The sequence below is a fragment of the Hesperophylax consimilis genome, chromosome 4 (assembly GCF_061612785.1).
Source record: "Hesperophylax consimilis isolate HC1 chromosome 4, BYU_Hcon_1.0, whole genome shotgun sequence".
Taxonomy (NCBI): Eukaryota; Metazoa; Arthropoda; class Insecta; order Trichoptera; family Limnephilidae; genus Hesperophylax; species Hesperophylax consimilis.
The window spans coordinates 8,426,571-8,447,545 of NC_142839.1; the positions used below are offsets into that span (position 1 = coordinate 8,426,571).

Sequence of the window (20,975 nt, forward strand, 5' to 3'; positions counted from 1 at the left end):
TTAATTAAGTGGCGTCAAAGTTGACAAGTTTCAGTATTGCCAGTCCTTTGCGTTTGCCATCGCACTCCCCATTCTGAAGGAATAATATCGTACCGAATTTATACATTGTGCATAAACAGAACATGTTTTCATTGTCCATGGCTGCATTTCTTGCGTGACTTTTCCAACCCTAATTTCTGCACAGCATACGGAAATGTAAACAACATTTACGTGTCCACCAGTCTTTGTCGGTTTTACCTAGACCCACAATATTACACTGTTTTTACGTAACCCAGGTTGATCGTAAATAAATTTATTGCCTCAGTGGTTAGGAATGTTATTATTGAAATAAAGGAATCCACCACAAAATAAATAATCGATTACAGGCGTCATCGTTAAAACTCTTTATTTTATTTAAATGCTAATGAAATTTGGCCCTATTTCAGCCAGTTCGATATCATTCAGCAAAAACTGACATAAAGGTGATCCCTGTATATTTTATTGAACCTCTACTGCTGGTAATGTAATAATCGTGAATTAACGATGTAATAACTGATGTTCTCTTCTACTATGAGATACTCGTAAGTAGGTTCAGTCATAAGATTAACGACGGAGAAGAAAATCTTTGAAAATTCACACAGTACAACGGAAGAGATACAACTAAATAATATCCACTGCGTACTGGCAATGGTGGACACATAACTGTGGCCTCCAGTATCAACTTCAAGAGAATTAACGCAATTGAAATATATGTATGGAGGTGATTGCGTGCCCAATTGCCCAGCATGTAGGACAAACATTTCACTCCAGTATTATGGAATAATTACATCAGGCTCTCACCCCTCTCTCCAAAAAATCATCAATTTTCCGTTATCAGGATTTTGTATTTTCAAGAATGCTGCTAGGGCCATACTCAACTCTATAATGGGCGTAAGGGGATAAGAACAATGTTTGTTTGAGGCCCTGTACTTTGTTGAGACCAAAATACGTGATTTGAACTCACAAATCGAACACGGTCAGGTCCTGGAGATCTAATTAAATCCCGAGGCACACAAATTCAGAGAGTCAACAGAAAAAAAAATTAAAATACAGGTACCATTGAATCCACCCTTGGAAGGATGTTGGGCGGCGCCAAGGGCGGCGAGGGGGCAGGATAGGGCGGCGCAGGCTCCACGCCCACAATCTCCCCGGGTATGCCCCCGGGCCCCGCGCCCCTCACGCCGTTGGCCGCAGCCGAAGGGTCTTCCTGAGACCCCAGGATGCGCAGCACGGCGGACCTGAAGTCGTTGTACACCTCGCCCGGGTTGCGTTCGCCGTTCACCTGAAATTCAGGATACTATGGTTATCTTTTGGAAAATTTGTCACAACCAATGAAACATTATTTTCTTATTTAATATATATAAATTCATTTTTCATACGTTTGTGCTCGCAAAACTTGAAAAGCAGTCGATAGAATCGCTGAAAATTTCTAAGTTTGTTCTTATTAGTGCCATGAGTATTTAAGTGGTGGTTTGATGAATACATAACGCAAAATCTCTGAACCGGAATGACTTTTGCAGTCAAATCAGAGTCGATGAATGTAGTTTTTTAACAGTAACGTTGAGGTATACAGTAGTGAATGGTGGAAGAAGCCAGAGAAAGACATTAGCAATAGTGAAGCATTACGGGGTCCACTAGCATTTAATAATTCAAAGTTAATTTTTTTCCCACGCGAAGACTGCGAACAGTGGGTCGTGTGGAAGACTGCAATCAGTGGGTCGTGTGGAAGACTGCAATTAGTGGGTCGTGTGGAAGACTGCAATCAGTGGGTCGTGTGGAAGACTGCAATCAGTGGGTCGTGTGGAAGACTGCAATTAGTGGGTCGTGTGGAAGACTGCAATCAGTGGGTCGTGTGGAAGACTGCAATCAGTGGGTCGTGTGGAAGACTGCAATTAGTGGGTCGTGTGGAAGACTGCAATCAGTGGGTCGTGTGGAAGACTGCAATTAGTGGGTCGTGTGGAAGAATGCAATCAGTAGGCCGTGTGGAAAGAATCTCAGATGACATTTAAAATCATGTCCATGTCCTTTAGAAGCGACCCAGATGTAGAACGAGGACGAGGTAAGCTGACTGCGTGGAAGAACATTGGAGCAGGACGAGAAGGTTTGAGGACTTGAGGCGAATAGCTAGAAACCTTGGCCCATTTCGACTTTGAGAAAACTTACTGATATAAAATATTGTTTATTTATTAAGAATCTCAAATCTAAAAACGGGGTTGCAGTACTTTAACGAATGAATTAATAGGTTTCCTAGTAAACTTTCAGTAAAACACAAACGTGTTATTGCGATGTGATATAATATATAATATAATACCCCAAAAAAATCACTATAAAATATATCTTTTGTTTAAATTTTTGACAGATTCAAATCTGAATCACCAATGGTTTTTGATGTATCTTAACGGCGTTCATTCGAAAGGTAATTATATATTTGACAAATATTTTATAAATACTTTCAGTTTCACAAATCCTACAATTACAACATCCCGTGATTTTTCACGGGCTAATATATTTTGAACTAGGTATGACATTTAAAAAAAAATTCGTCAGCAATGATTCATTTATTGTTAATGTTTAAGGGTGAACGTAACGTACGTCATAATCTACGTGTTCATAGATGGCGAATCGGTGATTCAATCCAATATTGTATTTGTATGCCTTTCTTGAAAGAATTGAGTTTTTATATGGACAAAACTATTTATTCATATTGCGTATATACGGGCGCAAACAAATAAGTCGTCTTAAAGTATAAAGCATAACTTGCAAAAAGCGTATTATCAATGCGTAGATTATAACCTACGTTACGTTTAATTATTATTTTTAACACACCAACACTAAACCAGTCTTTAATTCTGACATACACCAGCACAAAACACGATCACAAAATCAAATACATTTATCATCATCTACTTACACGACCAAATTTGGAATTAACTCCTTACAATACATTGCACATAAACAATATAACCCATTACCTAGTAATTTAAAACTTCCGGCAACTAACAAAAAAACATTGACAAAAGCTCTTAAAAGATATTTCCTTAGCAGTTTCATTAATGACTAACACAATCTTTCTCTGGTACTCCATAATAATATCTGCGTTTATTTATTTTAATGTATTTATTTTATTCATTTGCCTTGTCCTTTCTAATGTTGTCTTTCCCGAAATGAGTTTTATAAACTCATTGGGAATAATACATTATTACTTTGTTATCATTTTGTAATGTATTATCTTGTAATAAAATAAAAAATAAAAATAAATGATGACATTGTTAAAGCTTTTGAATCTTTTATCTGACCACTCAATAAATTATTGAGTAATTACTAGAGAAGCAAAACACAATAGCATAAATAAAACCACAATTATTTTCATATAAGATATCCAACAATAGATAATTATGTTTTGCGCATCGGGCTAATTGGTGCATTAGAAAATGAAAAAATTACCTTTGCCCTTAGCTTCCGCCACCTTTTCATTTTGACTTGATTGATGGTCTTGATACGATGGGTCTATTTACTATCTACTACTTGGAGACTAATTAACAGTGCGGTGTTGACTTCTCGGGTAGATATTCGTATCTACCAAGTGAAGCGATATACAATTCTTGTTTACTTGGAAGACAGAACAAAGGGGTTGCTACTGGCTATGGTTTAATACCGCGTCACGCCTAAGACGCCAGAACAAAGCCTATAATTTTGCGGCGATTAATTATTAACGTTTTCGCCTCATATAAAATACATCGGAGGAATAACAGGCGAATGTCGTGTTCTGAACAAACATCGCCACTGCCGTGACACTACTTGTGCTGCTGGTTGTGGGAAACATCAGGCTGGGCCCAAAGCTAATGCGAAGTACTGACATATTTGTCATATTACTGGAAAGTAAAGCCTTCGGAAGTTCACCAACTGCTTGGCTCAGTGCAGTCCCATTCTCAGATTCTCTTTTTCGCATTTCGCTGATTTATCTATGATGTTTGAAAAATGTCCATAATCAATCATTAAAAACATTAATTTCGGTTATGAGTCTGTCTGTGATTGTAACTCGGATTTAAATTGAATTTAAGTGTCATTTTCATAATGGGAACTGATTGTTAAAGAATTCAGAGAAGCGATAAAGTACCTGCCTAAAATATATATTTTTTTTTACCACAAAATTATTTTAATTGTTATCTTCAAAATTGGAACTGTTGTGTCTAAAATTCTGACAAACGATAAAATTCCAATCTATTGTGTAATATTTTTACCAGAAAATTATTTTAGTTGTATATTTAAATAATTACATTTCTTAGAGTTAATAATTTAAATTAAATAAAATTTGAATACAAAATCATTTTTTCAAAATCGGAACTAATATGTCAAGAATTAAGCAAGCGGATTGGAGGAAAAGGCCTGCAATCCTGTTTTCATCAGGATAACCAATAATTTTAAGAGATTCGGAATAGGTTCTTATTTTTCTCTGTAAATAATTAATTAATGTTTTGTTTTAATTTTTTTTTCAATTCAGAACGTAAAAAAAACTGTACCGTTCTTATAACGTAACATGTTCAATTTTGATTTCATAAAGTTTTCTTCTTTGTGGAAGTTTATAACGAAATCAAAAACCCAGATGTTATGGATTACTAAATAACTATTTTCGACGAATGATTTTGATGTACGAAGGAACGAACGAAGGTGGAAATTTGCCACAACGGGAAACCTTGCTATTGGTTAATTCCCCAAAAAATAAAGCAGCCGCCGTGAAATATGAATAATTGATTCACTGATGACAAGCTGGCAAATGACAAGCGGATATTTTTTTCAAATATGTAAGTACTTTGCCTAATGAATTCATGAATTACGGAATGATGTCGATTGTTTAACTCGAAGGAGGCTATTAAATGAATCATTGTTTACGTTCGTTTAAAAAACATCAAAATGACTCGATAAATAATACTTCAATCTTTGGTTCCATCCACAAGACGCCCGCACAACGCATTAAGCCGCTCCCAACTAGCAAATAAATAATTTAACCGTCAAAAGGGCAAAATAAAGTTAGTGAAAACTTTTGTGACTATAAAAGTGTATTCGAGCCTTCCTATCAATGTTCAAGTATTTATAAACTTACTTGCTAGTTGGGAGCGGCTCAGTTCGATGTTCAGGTGTTGTGTGGACGGGACCATTGAAGAATATAATGAACCACGAATTGTGGCAATGAAACTAAACAACTTTCGTCTTTTCGTCATTTATTTTTTCTCGCAATCAAAAAACCCTCGATCCGAATCCCAGATGCGACCGTTTGTATTTTCTGTGTCTTTGTTTGTTTCATATTTTCATTGAGAGTTGTTGATATTATTATAAACTACAATGTGGTTTTTAAACTTTCATAAGATATCCATAATAAAATTGATAATTAATGATTAAAATGTAGTCCACAGGAGTATAATCATTCATTTAACTCGGCTTATCAAGATATTTAACGTTCGCATGTGCTTCAAAAGATAATGTGTGGTTTTAAACTACTCCAAACGAATTAGTATTTAAAAGCTGTGGATGAAAAAGATCCTTCGTTTTTAGTAATGACACCAAACACGAACAGTGAACGAAATGATGCATTAAGAAATCATAGGTAGTTATGGAAACACAATTCGTGCATCGGAATACAATAGCAGAATAATATGGTATGTAATTAATTGAACGGAACCACGTTCCATAATTTCCTATTAATTTTCTTTCCCTGTGGCAACAGTTCGGTGGAATGCCCTTGAATTCAAATAATCTGACTCAAGGACAGCGTAACACACTTATTATTTACTAAAAACTTTGTAAATTCATCCCACTTTAAAGGTATCCACCTAATTACATGTTATTTTCTATGTATCAATTATTTTGTTACTGTCCCATAAATGTTTGTCCGATTCACAGAGGTCACCCCAATTTATAAAAACACTTTTGGGCTACTTTTGTTAATAAATAATCCCCTGCTACAGAGTACCTAATAATAAATGTTAAATGCGTGTTTAAATGCTTTCGTTGAAAAAGTATCAAAGAAATTTGTCAAAACTATGAGGTATAAGAATAAAACTATGAGGTATAAGAATAAAACTATGAGGTATAAGAATAAAACTATTCAGTTATTTCACGCGTTGCTGTGGCTCAGTCTGTCGGTGTAGATAGATAAACAATGGCGCGTGTTGCTTTTATGTCCAATAGATGGCACTGTTTTAACAAATATATGTTTTTACCTGTCACAGGAGACATCTATATAATATAGGTATAAACACACGCGTATTCGAATGCAACGTTGGTTGTGTCAAAATTTAATGTAACTTTCGGACATTTAAGATTTTAAACAAACCAACATTTACATTTGAATTATTTAGATGATGGAATATACAGGGTTTTCCAAAAAGAGGTGTTTTTTGACACTCAATCGTAAAAGATCAATGGTTTCATTGCTTGTGTGGCACGTAGCGCCGTCTCTTTGAAAGTAAACGGTGTCCAGATCAATACCATCCAATTCCGGCCATAATAGCGCAATCCATTCACCGTAACTGTTGGTCCAGCCTCATTTTCGAAAAAGTAAGGTCCAATGACTCCGCCGGACCATAAACCGCACCAAACAGTCACACGTTGAGGATAGAGAGGCTTTTTAACAATAACTCTTGGATTTTCCGAGCCCCAGATGCAAAAATTTTGCTTGTTGACAAAGCCACCGAGGTGGAAATGGGCCTCATCACTCAAGATGATTTGCATTTGATTCACTCAAGTGAATTTTAATAATTTCAATGCGTTGTTAAAGGAAGCGTGTATCGTTCCATTTTTATTAATGGAATAGTTTCTACTTGTCAAATGTCAAAAAATAACAGCTTTAAAAGTAAAATCTACCGAAATAGCGGGCTATTTAAAATAACACCTCTTATTGGAAAACCCTGTAGATGGATTAGTTATCATGTTTCCAATATTTTTTCCAAAGTCAAGCCACTGAGGTCGTCATTTGAATGTTTGCATTATTATTTTGAATCATAGACATAAGATTGATGAAAAAAAATCAACAAATAATTCACACCCATTACTCATCACACCAAAAATATATAATTCCTACAACGAAAACAGATTTCGCCCAGCGAAAGTTTTCTTATATTGCTCCCTAAATGTTAATTTGAATTTTAGAAATAAATGTATAATCCAGTACACCTCTGTGCGGGTAACACCGAGCTCATGTTATCCGCGGTACCTATATTATTGTAGCGAGTGTTGGATTTATGAATATTTGATACGAGCGTGTTTTTCTGCAAAGGTTTTTTGTTATTTTTGCAGCTGGACTAGCCCATGGCCAGCTGAACTCTGCGGCTGCATGACTTAAACATCGAGTCGCAGGTCGCGAATCTCCTCAATTATCAATACTCCTTTGCTTCGTGCCCTCCAGGTGCTCACCTGGACTCCACTTGCCGCCGATACAGACCGGGTGGTTGACAAAATCAATCGATTCATCAAATATTTAGAAGGCTAACGATATCGGCTATACTTTGGAAGGAGTTGCCAACGGTGGCCATAGAACCAACAGAATCGCACTTATGAATGCTCTACGTTATTCTAGATCGAAAAAGTTGTTCCAGTAGTTTCTAATATACGTACAGTAAACAAATAAATGGTTGAGCCTATATTCATTTGATGATACTGATATCGTTAATAACTAACCTGGATGAGAATAATGTTACGTACTTTTAATACATTTCCAATGAAACTTTGACGTCTCGTTGACAGTTTTATTGCCAGGGTGAAGGTTTTATAATGAATTAAATTATTTATCAGCTCTTTTTGAATGAAAAAAAAACTATTAGTCAGCAAAACTATCGATTTCAAAGAGAAAACCTGTTATAAAAGATCTTTTCCTAAAAAGAAAGACCAATATTACATTGAAATTTGTAGGAGTACACTTTTGCAGAGTGTCTGCAAATGAAAATTATAATTCTTCCGAGCTACGAGTAGGTAAACAGAACTGTAAAATGGGGTGACTTTGTTTAATTTTCAACTACGGATTTCAACTAAATAACCGTTTTATAAAAACATTGTGTCGAAAAATTTTATGTCATATATTTGCGCATCTTTAAACTATCTCTGTCTAAAAAAGCTCTGTCCGAAAATATCTAAAAAACAGCTTCACAATTCAATCGTCAACATGTTTGAATATAATTAGAAACCAAATAATTTTAAACGTCATTGTGCCTACACTGTAATTTCTGAGAGGTATCAAAAATTATCAATGTCACCCCCGATTTAAAAGTCGCTCCGTATTACGGTACCTACTTACACTTCAAATATATATTTTTGGTGTTGTAGGTATAGGGACACCAAATAGTAGATACTTTTATAATAACGATTAAACTAAATAATTTTATGAAAGTTCAAATTAAGATTTTGAGATATTCAACATGACAAATTGACATTTACATTAATAGGCCAGCCAATCAAAGAAATGGGAACAAACTAAGTTGCGAGGAGCGGTGAGGCGGCATGACCGACTCTCCCCTTCCTTTGTTAATAAATGAATCTGAAAGTTTACAGGTGCTTACTAGTTAAAACTAGATTATACACTAGTTTTAACTAGAGAAAACTATAAAACCGGTTTTGATTTCAACACAGGCAACTACCATTGGAGTAATTACTATTTAGTCTTAGAAAATAAAATCTACTTACGAATTACTAGTCCTTATTACAACGCAAATTGATGACTGCGTAAAAACTTATCTAAAAATCTCAAATAGCTACACTATTTAGTTTTAAACTTTTACAAATGACTTATATAATTTAGCCACTTCACTCTTTTTTAGCGTCGCTCAGCCAGGCGGTTCGGATAAAAATGAACATTCAGATCCCGCGCATTATTTTAATGATGAATTGCGCTTGCGCAGGGCTTGGTTATTTCAATGTGTGTTCTTCGGCGGTCAAGTTACATTTGATGTCGGAGTTTATTCTTGAAAATGATACTCTCGAACCTTCCTGGTGCCAAAAATGTGGTCACGTGCTTTGCCTCCAGCTCGTCAAAATGATACCCAGATTTTAAGATAGGGCAAGTCTACGAATTTGGATGTCTATGATGGCAAACCACCTACATCAAAACCTCCTGAATCACAAAGATTGTGACGAATCAAATTTCGTCACAAATAAATTTGAACGTTAAACTAAGTATGTCCCGCAGTGTGCGCCCAAAGACAAAGAAAGTGTTGACAGACGGGGGTTGTAAAGAAAGAAGTGAGAAGTGCGGGGTAGGGCGACAGGTCCTACGAGCTCAAGAAAGAAAGACAGTCAAGATCGAGGCGGGAGAGAGAGGAGACCGAGACGGGAGTAGTGGTGAAGTACGTGCTCCCCGCCCAGCGGTGTGATGCTGGGCGGCGGATGAAGAAGTTACAGTCGAGTTAGAGAAAGTGATTTTCAAGTGTTGTCCTCCGCCCGGCGACGTAATGTTGGGCGGGAGGCGAAGAAAGTGCGGTGATCAGACGCGGCCGGGAGGGCCTGAGCTGCAGAACTGCAGAAGCTGCCACCTAGGACTTCGGCCTTACTAAGGCCATCGAACAAAATGAACTCAGTGACAACAGTGTAGCTACAGTGAACAATGACAATGCGAATAGTGAAGAAGCAGTGGCGTAGCTAGGTAACCAAGGGCCCTGGGGCAAATTAAAAAATGGGGCCCCACTGCCATGTAAACTGATTAGGTTTTATCAAATAAAAATATGAAATATACAAACACTTTAAAAATGCTAAGCTACTTAAGCTCTTTTTGTGCACTGCAGACTGCAGGGCAGGTAATAAAAATATTAAACAGTAACAACATAAATTACAATTAATACTTGGTGTAGGTTTGGCTAATAAAACGAAATAGAGAAGATTCAAGGGTTTATTATATAAAGGTCGGGCCTACCAACTGACTAAATAACAATTATATTAACATTTTTTTCCGAGCTTTAGTTTTCGCAAAAGTATCTTGTTTAATACTTCGTTTAAATCCAGGCTTGATGCGGTTTTGTTTTCAGTTGCCATTAGCGATAAATGTGTTTGGCCCATCTTATTTCTTAAACAATTTTTTGTTATTTTTAATTTGCTAAATGACCTTTCAGCTGCTGCAGAAGTGACAGGAATTGTAAAGAATAATAACAATGCTGTAAATACTTCCGTTAGGTCGCATTCTAGCACTCCATATTTGCTCATTATTTCCTTACATAATTGGTGAACAGTCCATGCTTGAGTTAGTTGAGCTAAAACTAGATGGTAAATATTGATAAATTGAAGTGAAAAACTAGGGCCTATTATATCTGAATATTTTCTTTGGAATTCGTCACACTTTTGTAATAAAGTTGGTGTTATAAAATCGAATATATGACAGACTGCACTCATACCAATAAAACGTGCATCTAATTGAGATATTACTGTGTCTAGTACATTATTGAAAATCTCAATTTTAAATATTTTTTCACGGCTTGGAAATCGGTGATCAGCAGCTAATTCATCAAAATGTTTTAAACTTTTCTTTGCCTTTTTTCTTGAAAATGGGTATCAATACCATATTTTCTTGCAGTTTCACTTGCTTTGCACTTGAATAATTCGAAATCATTTCTATAAATTTGCAACTTTGCTTTGGTCTCTGCTAAAACTTTACTCGCCTCGCCCAAATTGGTGTCGCGATGTTTTGGATGCATAATTGATGTCGTTCAATACACTGTGCATGAATTCGCCAAGCAACACGAACTCGAAATTTAGCATTTTTGTTTTAATACTCTCTGCTTCACTACGCCCATCTTTATTAGGACTCTTTAGAACTATAACTGATAATGCTTTGATAATATCAAAATAACGAAGTTTTATTGCAGATATCGTATTGACCCTACTGGACCATCTAGTCGGATTTAGTTTTTTTAGAGTGGTGTCCGATTCGCCAGTGAATTTTGACAGTAGATCCCAACGTTTGATGCTGTTTCCTGAATTTAGCTGAATTTAGGGGAATTCCCTAGGCATAACTTTTGAATTTCTCTCAACGGAGTTGTCATGATTAAAGTGGGGTTGCAAGTTGCAACCTGTCATATTTATTTTGAAAATGGGAGAAATTTCCAAAAGTTCAGTTCGATCGAGATTTCTGGTAAGGATTCGAGGGCCCCCTGAGCTTGAGGGCCCCGGGGCACTGCCCCGCGTAGCCCCTAGGTAGCTACGCCGCTGTGAAGAAGTAATCCGAACCATATGACAACTAGTTAAGTTATAGATGTAAGTCGATCTAAGTATAATTAAGATTTAGTATTAACACTTGATAAACCCAATTATAATAGAGACTCATACATAATTAATAGATGTTATTAATTGAATTCACCTCCCTACTCCCCGCCCAAGCAACCCGAATTGGTGAGAAGGCCGAGTATACGGCTGAAGAGGTAAGTATAAAATGCAATATATTTAAGTATGATTCTGAGCTAGCTGCGGACAAGATGTGTTAACATCAATTGTTACAAGATCTAGGAGGTTTTGTCTACATCGCCAGATATTGCCAGATCTCTTCTGTTCTGTGTACTTGTGTTAACATGCCCAAGAAGCTCTGTTTAAAATGTATCTGACGGTGTGTGGGGAACTGAACGTTTTAATCGTTTGTGTATCGCTGCGGCGGTCGCTGGAGATCTATTTGCAAGATATAATGTGCAATAGCAACATAGTAAAATATCCTCGGAGTGATTTTGGATAGAATTCACTGCAAAAATATGATTGTCTAATTAAAAATATATTTTAACATGATATTAATTCTGAAGTGCCCCTAAAACAACGTGCTTATTATTGTACTGCAGGGAGAAAAAACAAAATTACTGATTTATTAAAATCCGGTTAAAAACGTGATTGCAGGCTGTATCCTGTTAAACTTTTAGTAGATTTATAATATATATTAATACGTGTTCATGCGCCTGCACTAGTCCTGATAATATACAATGACGAAATGCAAAAGTATTTGAATTTTTGGACAGGTGTTCCGACATCGCGTTTTATTGAAAGTTTATTAAGAAACATTCGTTCGTTAAAGGCCTGCAATCTTGTATTTAACATGATTACGAATAATTTTAAGAGACTTTTAATAAATTAGCTATATTTTTGTTATTGGGGTGTAATGCCGTGTTGCGCTAACTCCTTCTTTAGCCAACGTTTCGGACAGCATTGTAGTGTCCATCATCAGGGCAGATGTGTTATTTGAGGTTGTGGTGAAATGTGAGCTAATGTATGAGGATGTGATACCGTGTTGTCAGCTCCAACCCTCTGAGCTGACATTAAAGTGTATTTTTTTTTTTATAGTGGTTTTCTTCGTTTAGCTCTGTTGTATCCGTCAATTACCAGATACCAAGAACTATTGAGCTTAGCTCCATCGTCTCATATTAAAAATCTCTCGTAATATTTGCGGGATTTTTATGAATTTCAATGGCCTTCGTAATCAGCCGTGCTCTATAAGTTTTGGGTCTCCCCAGGACTTCAGGAACAAATCCAAAGTAATGCCCGGTGTCAATCAAATGCTCGGCAATTGACGATTTTTCAGGGTGGTCGAGTTTACAAGCTCTGAGATTCACAAGCTATGAAGTTTACAAGCTCTGAAGCTCTGAAACGTTGGCTAAAGAAGGAGTTAGCGCAACACGGCGTAACACCCCAAAAACAAATAACAAAAATAATTTTGGCCGTAAAAATCTTAAATCATATTTAGCTATATTTTTATCAGTAAGTTTTCTCCGCGCATAAACAGTAGTTTCAAAAGAGTAACTAGAAATGCTTATAATAATAGTTTTATTGCTCCCAGGTAATTTTATCCAATTTTATTACAAAGATACGTCAAACCAAACCACTTTAGTGGTGACACGCTTGAAAGTTTATTTTTTTCCCGCCAATAAAAGCGCATAGGTTCAACTGCATATATGAAATAATTTTAATTTATTTTCTCACGTTATTGAAATGTATGTTTGAAATTAAATAATTTACTATAAAAAAAGGAAAGAAATTTGTTTGTGGGCTTCAAAAAAATATATCAGTTGTGTTAAAAATAAAATTATAAACCCGACTTTGCTCGTCTTCGCCATTTTTAGGAAGCAAATACATATATTTCCGCTTTTTATGGAGGGGGGGGGTTACATCGTATAAAATAGAAAGCAATGCTCACCGCGACAAGCATGTTACTCTGGTCGAAGTAGTCAGCGACGGGCATCACGTTCTTGTAGAAGTTGTTAAGTTCCATGCGCGCCAGATTCAGCACCACGTGCCCCAGCCGCGCTCCGTACTCTATCTGCCGCTCCAACACCTTCTGCCTCCAGCTCACCAGGATCACACCATTTACCACTTGGATCTGCAAAACAACCAATACATACCTGCTTTAACCACTTAAAGAGTTAGAACTTCCACCGTTTTCCAATACAATCAATCCAGTATAAATTAGCTTCGGCGTACCGCAAGGCAGTAAGTTTGAACTGCTCCTATTTTAAGAGGAGCGTCTGCGTGGCCTTTTTACAAAACTTAATTTTGTATTTGAGGCCAAAAAACCCAAGCAGATTTACAAAAAAAAAGTATAGCAATATCTTGTACGGATGTGAGCTAAGCTTCATTACATTGACACACCTAGTAGAATGGGCCAGATGATTATGATTAACTCTAAGAAAACAATTTCTAACTCAACTTTTCTTTTTGTTTGACTGAGGATTGTACTTTCCATCCCAGGGACTCGAGCCAACCGCGTTAACAACCTTGCCAAATGCCGATCGGGTAGAACTAACATTTATTTCTTTTACAGGGTTTTTCAATACGAGGTGTTATTTTGAATAGCCCGCTATTTCGGTAGATGTTACTTTTGAAGCTGTCATTTTTGACTTTTCACAAGTAGAAACTACGCCATTAATAAAAATGGAACGATACACGCTTCAACAACGCATTGAAATTATTAAAATTCACTTGAGTGAATCAAATACAAATCATCTTGAGTGATGAGGCCCGTTTCCACCTCGGTGGCTTCGTCAACAAGCAAAATTGTCGCATTTGGGGCTCGAAAAAATCAAGAATTATTGTTGAAAAGCCTCTCTATCTTCAACGTGTGACTGTTTGGTGCGGTTTATTGTCCGGCGGAGTCATTGGACCTTACTTTTTCGAAAATGAGGCTGGAGCAACAGTTACGGTGAATGGATTCCGCTATCAAGAAATGATTTATGATTTTTTGTGGCCGAAATTGGATGGTATTGATCTGGACAACGTTTAATTTCAACAAGACAGCGCTACGTGCCACACAAGCAACGAAACCATTGATCTTTTACGATTGAATATCAAAATAACACCTCTTATTGGAAAACCTATTAACCACTGTTACGTCATTCAATTTCATTAAAACGCATTGAAAATTCATAGAATGCAGTTTCAGCTGTCAGGAAGTGGGTTAATTTCCGCTTCAAAGTTTTGCATTCATTCAAAGTGAAATTTATATTGATGTATTTAAAAATCAAATTCTTTAATAGCCTGAGTTTTAAAATTTAAAACACAAATATATAAAATCGCCGACTAGATAGACATATGCTGCAAATAGAGATTTTTTAAAATTACAGTTTGATTGGGTATTTTGGTCTCAAATCCAAAATTAAGTTATTGCATGAAAAGGGTCGCGATGTCGTTCCTCTTCATTAAATTTATTTTGTCTCTAAACCAATATTACCACAACCAGTTTAACAAATTATACGATATATTGTAAAACCATACCTTTGCAGATAAATCTCTTTGGTTTGAACGGAGGACAAGGAGAAAATAATACAAATTTTAGCGAAAATATCTCAAACCATGTAGGCCCTTAATGAATGAGTTAATAAGTTTCCTGATAAACTTATACGTAAAATACGAATATATTAGCACGATGTCGGAACACGTGTTCAAAATAATCGTAACATATTATCAAGACAATTGCAGGTGCATGAGCACGTATTCCGATATATTAGGCTTTAATCAAATTTTATCAGGAAACGGCCTGCGATCCCGTTTTTACCGGATGACCAATAATTCGAAAAGATTCTTATTATCTTAGTATGAAACTCGCCATTATACGGACACCGTAATTAATTCAGTAAATCATTGACGTGATGTAAACTTAATTACGCTAAATATGCAGAAAATTAAATACACAAGATTAAATGCCACAGTATCAGGATAACCAAACACATCACATAAAATCAAATACACAAGATTCAATGCCACAATATCAGGACAACCAAACACATCACATAAAATCAAATACACAAGATTCAATGCCACAATATCAGGACAACCAAACACATCACATAAAATCAAATACACAAGATTCAATGCCACAATATCAGGACTACCAAACACATCACATAAAATCAAATACACAAGATTCAATACCACAATATCAGGACAACCAAACACATCACATACAATCAAATACACAAGATTCAATGCCACAATATCAGGACTACCAAACACATCACATAAAATCAAATACACAAGATTCAATACCACAATATCAGGACAACCAAACACATCACATAAAATCAAATACACAAGATTCAATGCCACAATATCAGGACAACCAAACACATCACATAAAATCAAATACACAAGATTCAATGCCACAATATCAGGACTACCAAACACATCACATAAAATCAAATACACAAGATTCAATACCACAATATCAGGACAACCAAACACATCACATAAAATCAAATACACAAGATTCAATGCCACAATATCAGGACTACCAAACACATCACATAAAATCAAATACACAAGATTCAATACCACAATATCAGGACAACCAAACACATCACATAAAATCAAATACACAAGATTCAATGCCACAATATCAGGACAACCAAACACATCACATAAAATCAAATACACAAGATTCAATGCCACAATATCAGGACAACCAAACACATCACATAAAATCAAATACACAAGATTCAATGCCACAATATCAGGACTACCAAACACATCACATAAAATCAAATACACAAGATTCAATACCACAATATCAGGACAACCAAAAACATCACATAAAATCAAAATACACAAACAAAATTACAGGAACCAAAATATTGCCTGGAATACTGTATCTACCTAATTTTTATGTGAAAGCGTTAAAAACCGTTTCGTGCGATCATAAATAAATTTGAGATAATTACAAAGAATGATTGTTTCGAGAATGATAATTGAAAAATACCTCATTAAAAAAAACTTCTCATTAAAGCTACATTGCAATACTTTTGTTGTAAATTAACCGTTTCAGTCTATGACAGAATGGACTGAATTCAATGGAAAAATATTCTAAAATCTGGGAAAAAGCCGTCAAATCAATGGACAAATTGGGGCGAGCAAATTTTCTACTAAATATTAGTTGTTAGTTTCATGTTATTGGAAAGCTTGAAATAACTGCTACAAAATAATTAATAAAAAAATATATTTTACGTTTATGTAATTAGTAGATTATGTAATTAGTTTATGTTATTAGTAAAACAAAAGTATAAAGAAAATAAGTAAATAATATAAAGTAAAGTAAAATAATTAGTAGTAATATTTAATTTAATTTAATTTAATAAGTATAAAGTAAATAAGTAAATAATATAAAGTAAAGTAAATTAATTAGTAGAAATATTTTTAGCAATATCACTGTTCGCGTCATTTAGATTCGATAAGTAAATGGTCCTTAGAGATATTAATTAATTTTGTTTGCCTACATAATCTAAACGGTGGAAAAACTAGGGAAAGGGGAGGGGGGGGGGTCGGAATTCTCTATATATATTTTTCGCAATTGAATATAGATATGAATCTGCAACTGCACACAGATCTTGGATTTTGTAACTGCACTTCGATCACGTTAATGTTTTCGTCGACAGATGAATCCAATGGAATTTTATCGTTATTTTCTGAAAACGATTTTTGCAACACACACGAGAATGGCTTCATGAGTGTCGCCAGCTTCCAAGCTAGGGGGGGGGCAGCTTAATTTATTTATAGAGCTTATAGTGAAGGAACAAGGAAGTAGTCAGAAGAAACTAAAAATCAGTTAATCATTGAGGCCCTGAAGAAGACCAAAACATAATTTTTTTTTAAAATTTGTGTACATTATCTAAACACCCAGATATAAAAGAAGACTTTAAAAAGTTATTCGAATACCGCACATTAGTCTTAATTCCTCAAGAATCTCGGAGACATGTATTAATACCTGAAATACTGAACGTGTATTATTTTAAAATTATAAAATATTATAAAAGCGACCCAAGCGAAATTTTTTCTAGGTCGAAACGCAAACCAATAAATGCTTTCGATTTTTATTTTTCGGAGTGTAAGTATGCCAACAACATTTAGACGAAAAATCTTTAGTATTTTCTTAAACGGAAATATTGTAGTATAACTTAAAACGGAAACCTTTAAAACATATCAGCTTAACTGGCTAGTAGCCGGGTGGACAAATGTATCGGATTCCCATCCAAGCGTCCTTACTTCAAACCACTGCAGTCCTTTTCATTTCCCATTTTACACTTTACAAATATGTGAAATACTCAACATGTATCATTTTGGAACCGGCCGGGGCCGGGGCGTCTGCGAGGTTGAAGACCTATGGACAATTTGATACATTTTTTGACGAGTCTTGTGTTCTCAATGTGTACCATTTTCACAGCAATCCCGAAGATGACACAGTAAGCCTTAAGAAACAAAACATTAAAAAATAAAATGAAAATCGGTTCCTGGCTGGGGACCCCTTCCCCAAGGTTGGGGCCCTAGGCCGGGACCTCTCAGGCCTAATTGAAAGTCCGTCCCCGACTGAGACAACGCTTTACGTTTGTATCTGGCACTAAACAGTCATTATAAAACAATAACAGATTCTTTTCTTTAATTTCTTTTCCGCCAATTTGTCTAGAGGAGGGCCGCTGCCCTCCCACTGACGACGCCCATGAATGGTTTCCTTCTTAAATGCATCTGCAGATGAATCCATAACTGTAATTTTAAAGATTAATTTTTAAAAAGTAATTATTTTACGCTGTTTTTTTGTGACCACCAGGCCGCACATAAAGTGCTTGCGGGCCGCACCTAAAAGGGTCGCGGGGCGCAGGTTCCCCACCCCTGCTCTAAAAGGACAGGGTGTATCAATGACAACTTAGTTTCTATCCCTGAAAATTTACGTGTTTCACCAAAACCTCCTAGATCACAAGACCGGGACACTAAATCAAATCAGCCTCCTAACTTGAATGGGAACCTCCAAATTTTTAATTTATTTATTTTTAAATTAACAAAAACATTTTAAGATGTTATAATAAATAAGAACAAATTGAAAAAAAAGTTAAAACGATATTTTTTGTAAAATCCCATACAAGTTAGAAGGCTGCTTTGCATGAGTGTCCTAGCCTTGTGATCTAGCAGGTTTTGGTTTCACCCGACATCCACGAAAGAACAAATATATTGAAACAAGAAGAAGCCCGATTTGGATGATGCCATCGACAACTGATTATGAAGAACGAACGGTATGCTTCATTTAAAATAGGTATTCCAGACAACTGCTTCCACTCTTTGCTAAACCCCGCGATCTTGCCTGCAAACGAAGCCTTCAACGAGTAGTCGTTTCGGAGACCACTACCTCAAACCAATGTGGCTAACACGTTCTAAAAAACAGACGTTAGTGGAATCTACCAAAACGTTCGTAGCCTAAATACCAAAAAAATAATTTCATTACCAATATGAACAATAGGTTCATGTCCTCAACTTCTTCTACCTTTCACATTCGCGTCCTGTATCTTAAAATCATACATTATAACTTCTAGAGCCTTTATTGGGAATTGAAAGTTACCATATTGAGAAATGATCATTAATTGAATACCAATGGTGAAAAATCAATTTACGACTTATTTATGACTCGGTCATTGTTCAAATAAGCATCGCTCAATTCATACATGTAATGGTTCGGGAAATAATGGTGATTTAATAGAGTACCTACATGGTGTAAGAAAATGGAGAATAATCAATAATAATAATTCTTCAACAAACATTATGCAGCATGTGGCTAGTTTGCTTTGCTTAAAATCCTAGTCTTTTTTGTATACCTGCCGATATAAATACGAATTTAAAATAAATGGTTTACTGGCCAGAACAATTCACAAACACAGTGAGAATTGGCCAACAATAACGTAACACGGAGTTCGCACCTGGTAGACATGTGAATTTAAAGTTATATAACTGTCTGAGTTCCAGATATACTATTTATTCAGTGGTACTAGAGCTTTATCTTGGTGTTCAAATACAATGCTAAACTCGACGCGCCAATCAGTTGGTAGCCCGCACAGTGGCACCTTTCTCAACTTACACAAACTATCATATCTAAAACTAAAACATTCTCTGCGAAGGAGAGCTATAATTATTTGCATTCGTCATACTTTACATCTGTAATATTGACAGGGTCTTTGAAAGTGATACAGAGCCCGGTGAACTGAGGACCTGTTTTTTAGAGAGTTTTTATAATATGAAACACAGTCAAGGATCAACTGCTACACTGCATTAAGAATACGTATAAAACATAAGAGGTATATTTTTACTTCTTCAACAATTGCAAAATTGAAGGTATATATTTACGTCAGACACTATAATAATTAGTGATCATAAAGTAGGTAGTAACAATTGCAAAATTGAAGGTATATATTTACGTCAGACACTATAATAATTAGTGATCATAAAGTAGGCTATGTGTTCATACAGACTCGTCCATTAAACGTCTTTTGTAATAACATAGAAGCTTCTTAAAATCTGTGAGGTTAACATAATATTGACATCAGCTCTGATGATAAGGGTGGCGTGTGTACTCACTGTACACGGAGACACTAATGTCTCGCGTTAATAATTCTAAAATCGATAGTTTCCTATCGTATGTCGTCTGTCGTCTGTGGCCCTAAAACTAGAAACCATCACACCGATATTTTATATGATTACATTATTATATGTCGCGTTTCTCGAAAAGGTAAGCGGTCGTAAAAAATCCATCGCACAATTTGATATTAGGTTTTCAAAATGATCCTGACGGAAGTTTCAAGCAAGAGGAAATTGGAAAAAATAATTGATTTTGGCTGGAGATTTTGAAGAACGATACACTAAGGAACATAGGTTTTAAATCATTTTTTCCTTGCAGAAAAAAGCAAAACTATTGTATGTATTAAATGGAATGATTGGGTGAAGTTCTCCCCCCTGCGAACATTTTTAAGAATTACCAAATGTAGAAAAAAAAATCGTAATACTTTTTCCTAATAATCGTTTATAGAACTCTTATAAAATAACCGTTCTATAAAAGCCAACCAGATAGGTAGGTTGACAGGTTTGATGAATTATTGTATATTGATAACAAATTTATTACATTAATGTGTAATCTAAAACTGCCTACTCGGAGAACGATTAATGATATTCTTTTCTTGAGCTATTTTTTTTTACAATTGAAATTCTATATTCTTATTCCTTTTAAATTACTGAATAACGTAATTGTCTGCCATCAAATGTTAAGTGTTTTAAATACTCATATCTCTGTTAAATCTGCTCGACTCCACTATCTTTTCCACTGTGACAATCATAGAACTAACTATTCATATCACTTACCGAACTGCCTCTGACACAAGACCTCTCCGTCCTGCATCAAAGCCGAAATAATTAGCTGTGAAGGAAGCTGACATATATATTTCTGTGTTATGTTTGTAACCCGATGAGTATTTATTGTACCTACTCATATGTTTTATAATATGTACTGACACTAATATTATATTTCTGCATTACGTAAAATTTCGACTAGCATTATGTTTGTTAAAGCCTTACGAGCATTCAGTAAATAATGAAATTAACATCGACATGTTTAATCATTTCTACGAAACGTTGTTCCGTGGAGAATACACGAAGAAAACTTACTGATATTAAATATTGGTAATTTATTCAAAATCTCTTCAAACTATTCG

The 20,975-nt window shown here is 35.5% G+C and overlaps 1 protein-coding gene across 1 annotated transcript in view; it reads right to left on the reverse strand.

Annotated features, from left to right (window-relative positions):
- Positions 1 to 20,975, reverse strand: part of LOC149424140 (adenylate kinase isoenzyme 5) — a 71,615-nt gene that overhangs the window by 9,187 nt on the left and 41,453 nt on the right. The window contains exons 6-7 of the mRNA XM_089631044.1: positions 13,163 to 13,345; positions 1,076 to 1,300 (exon numbers count right to left, since the gene is read on the reverse strand). Coding sequence (XP_089487170.1) covers positions 1,076 to 1,300; positions 13,163 to 13,345 — 408 coding nt within the window. The remainder of the gene's footprint in view (positions 1 to 1,075; positions 1,301 to 13,162; positions 13,346 to 20,975) is intronic.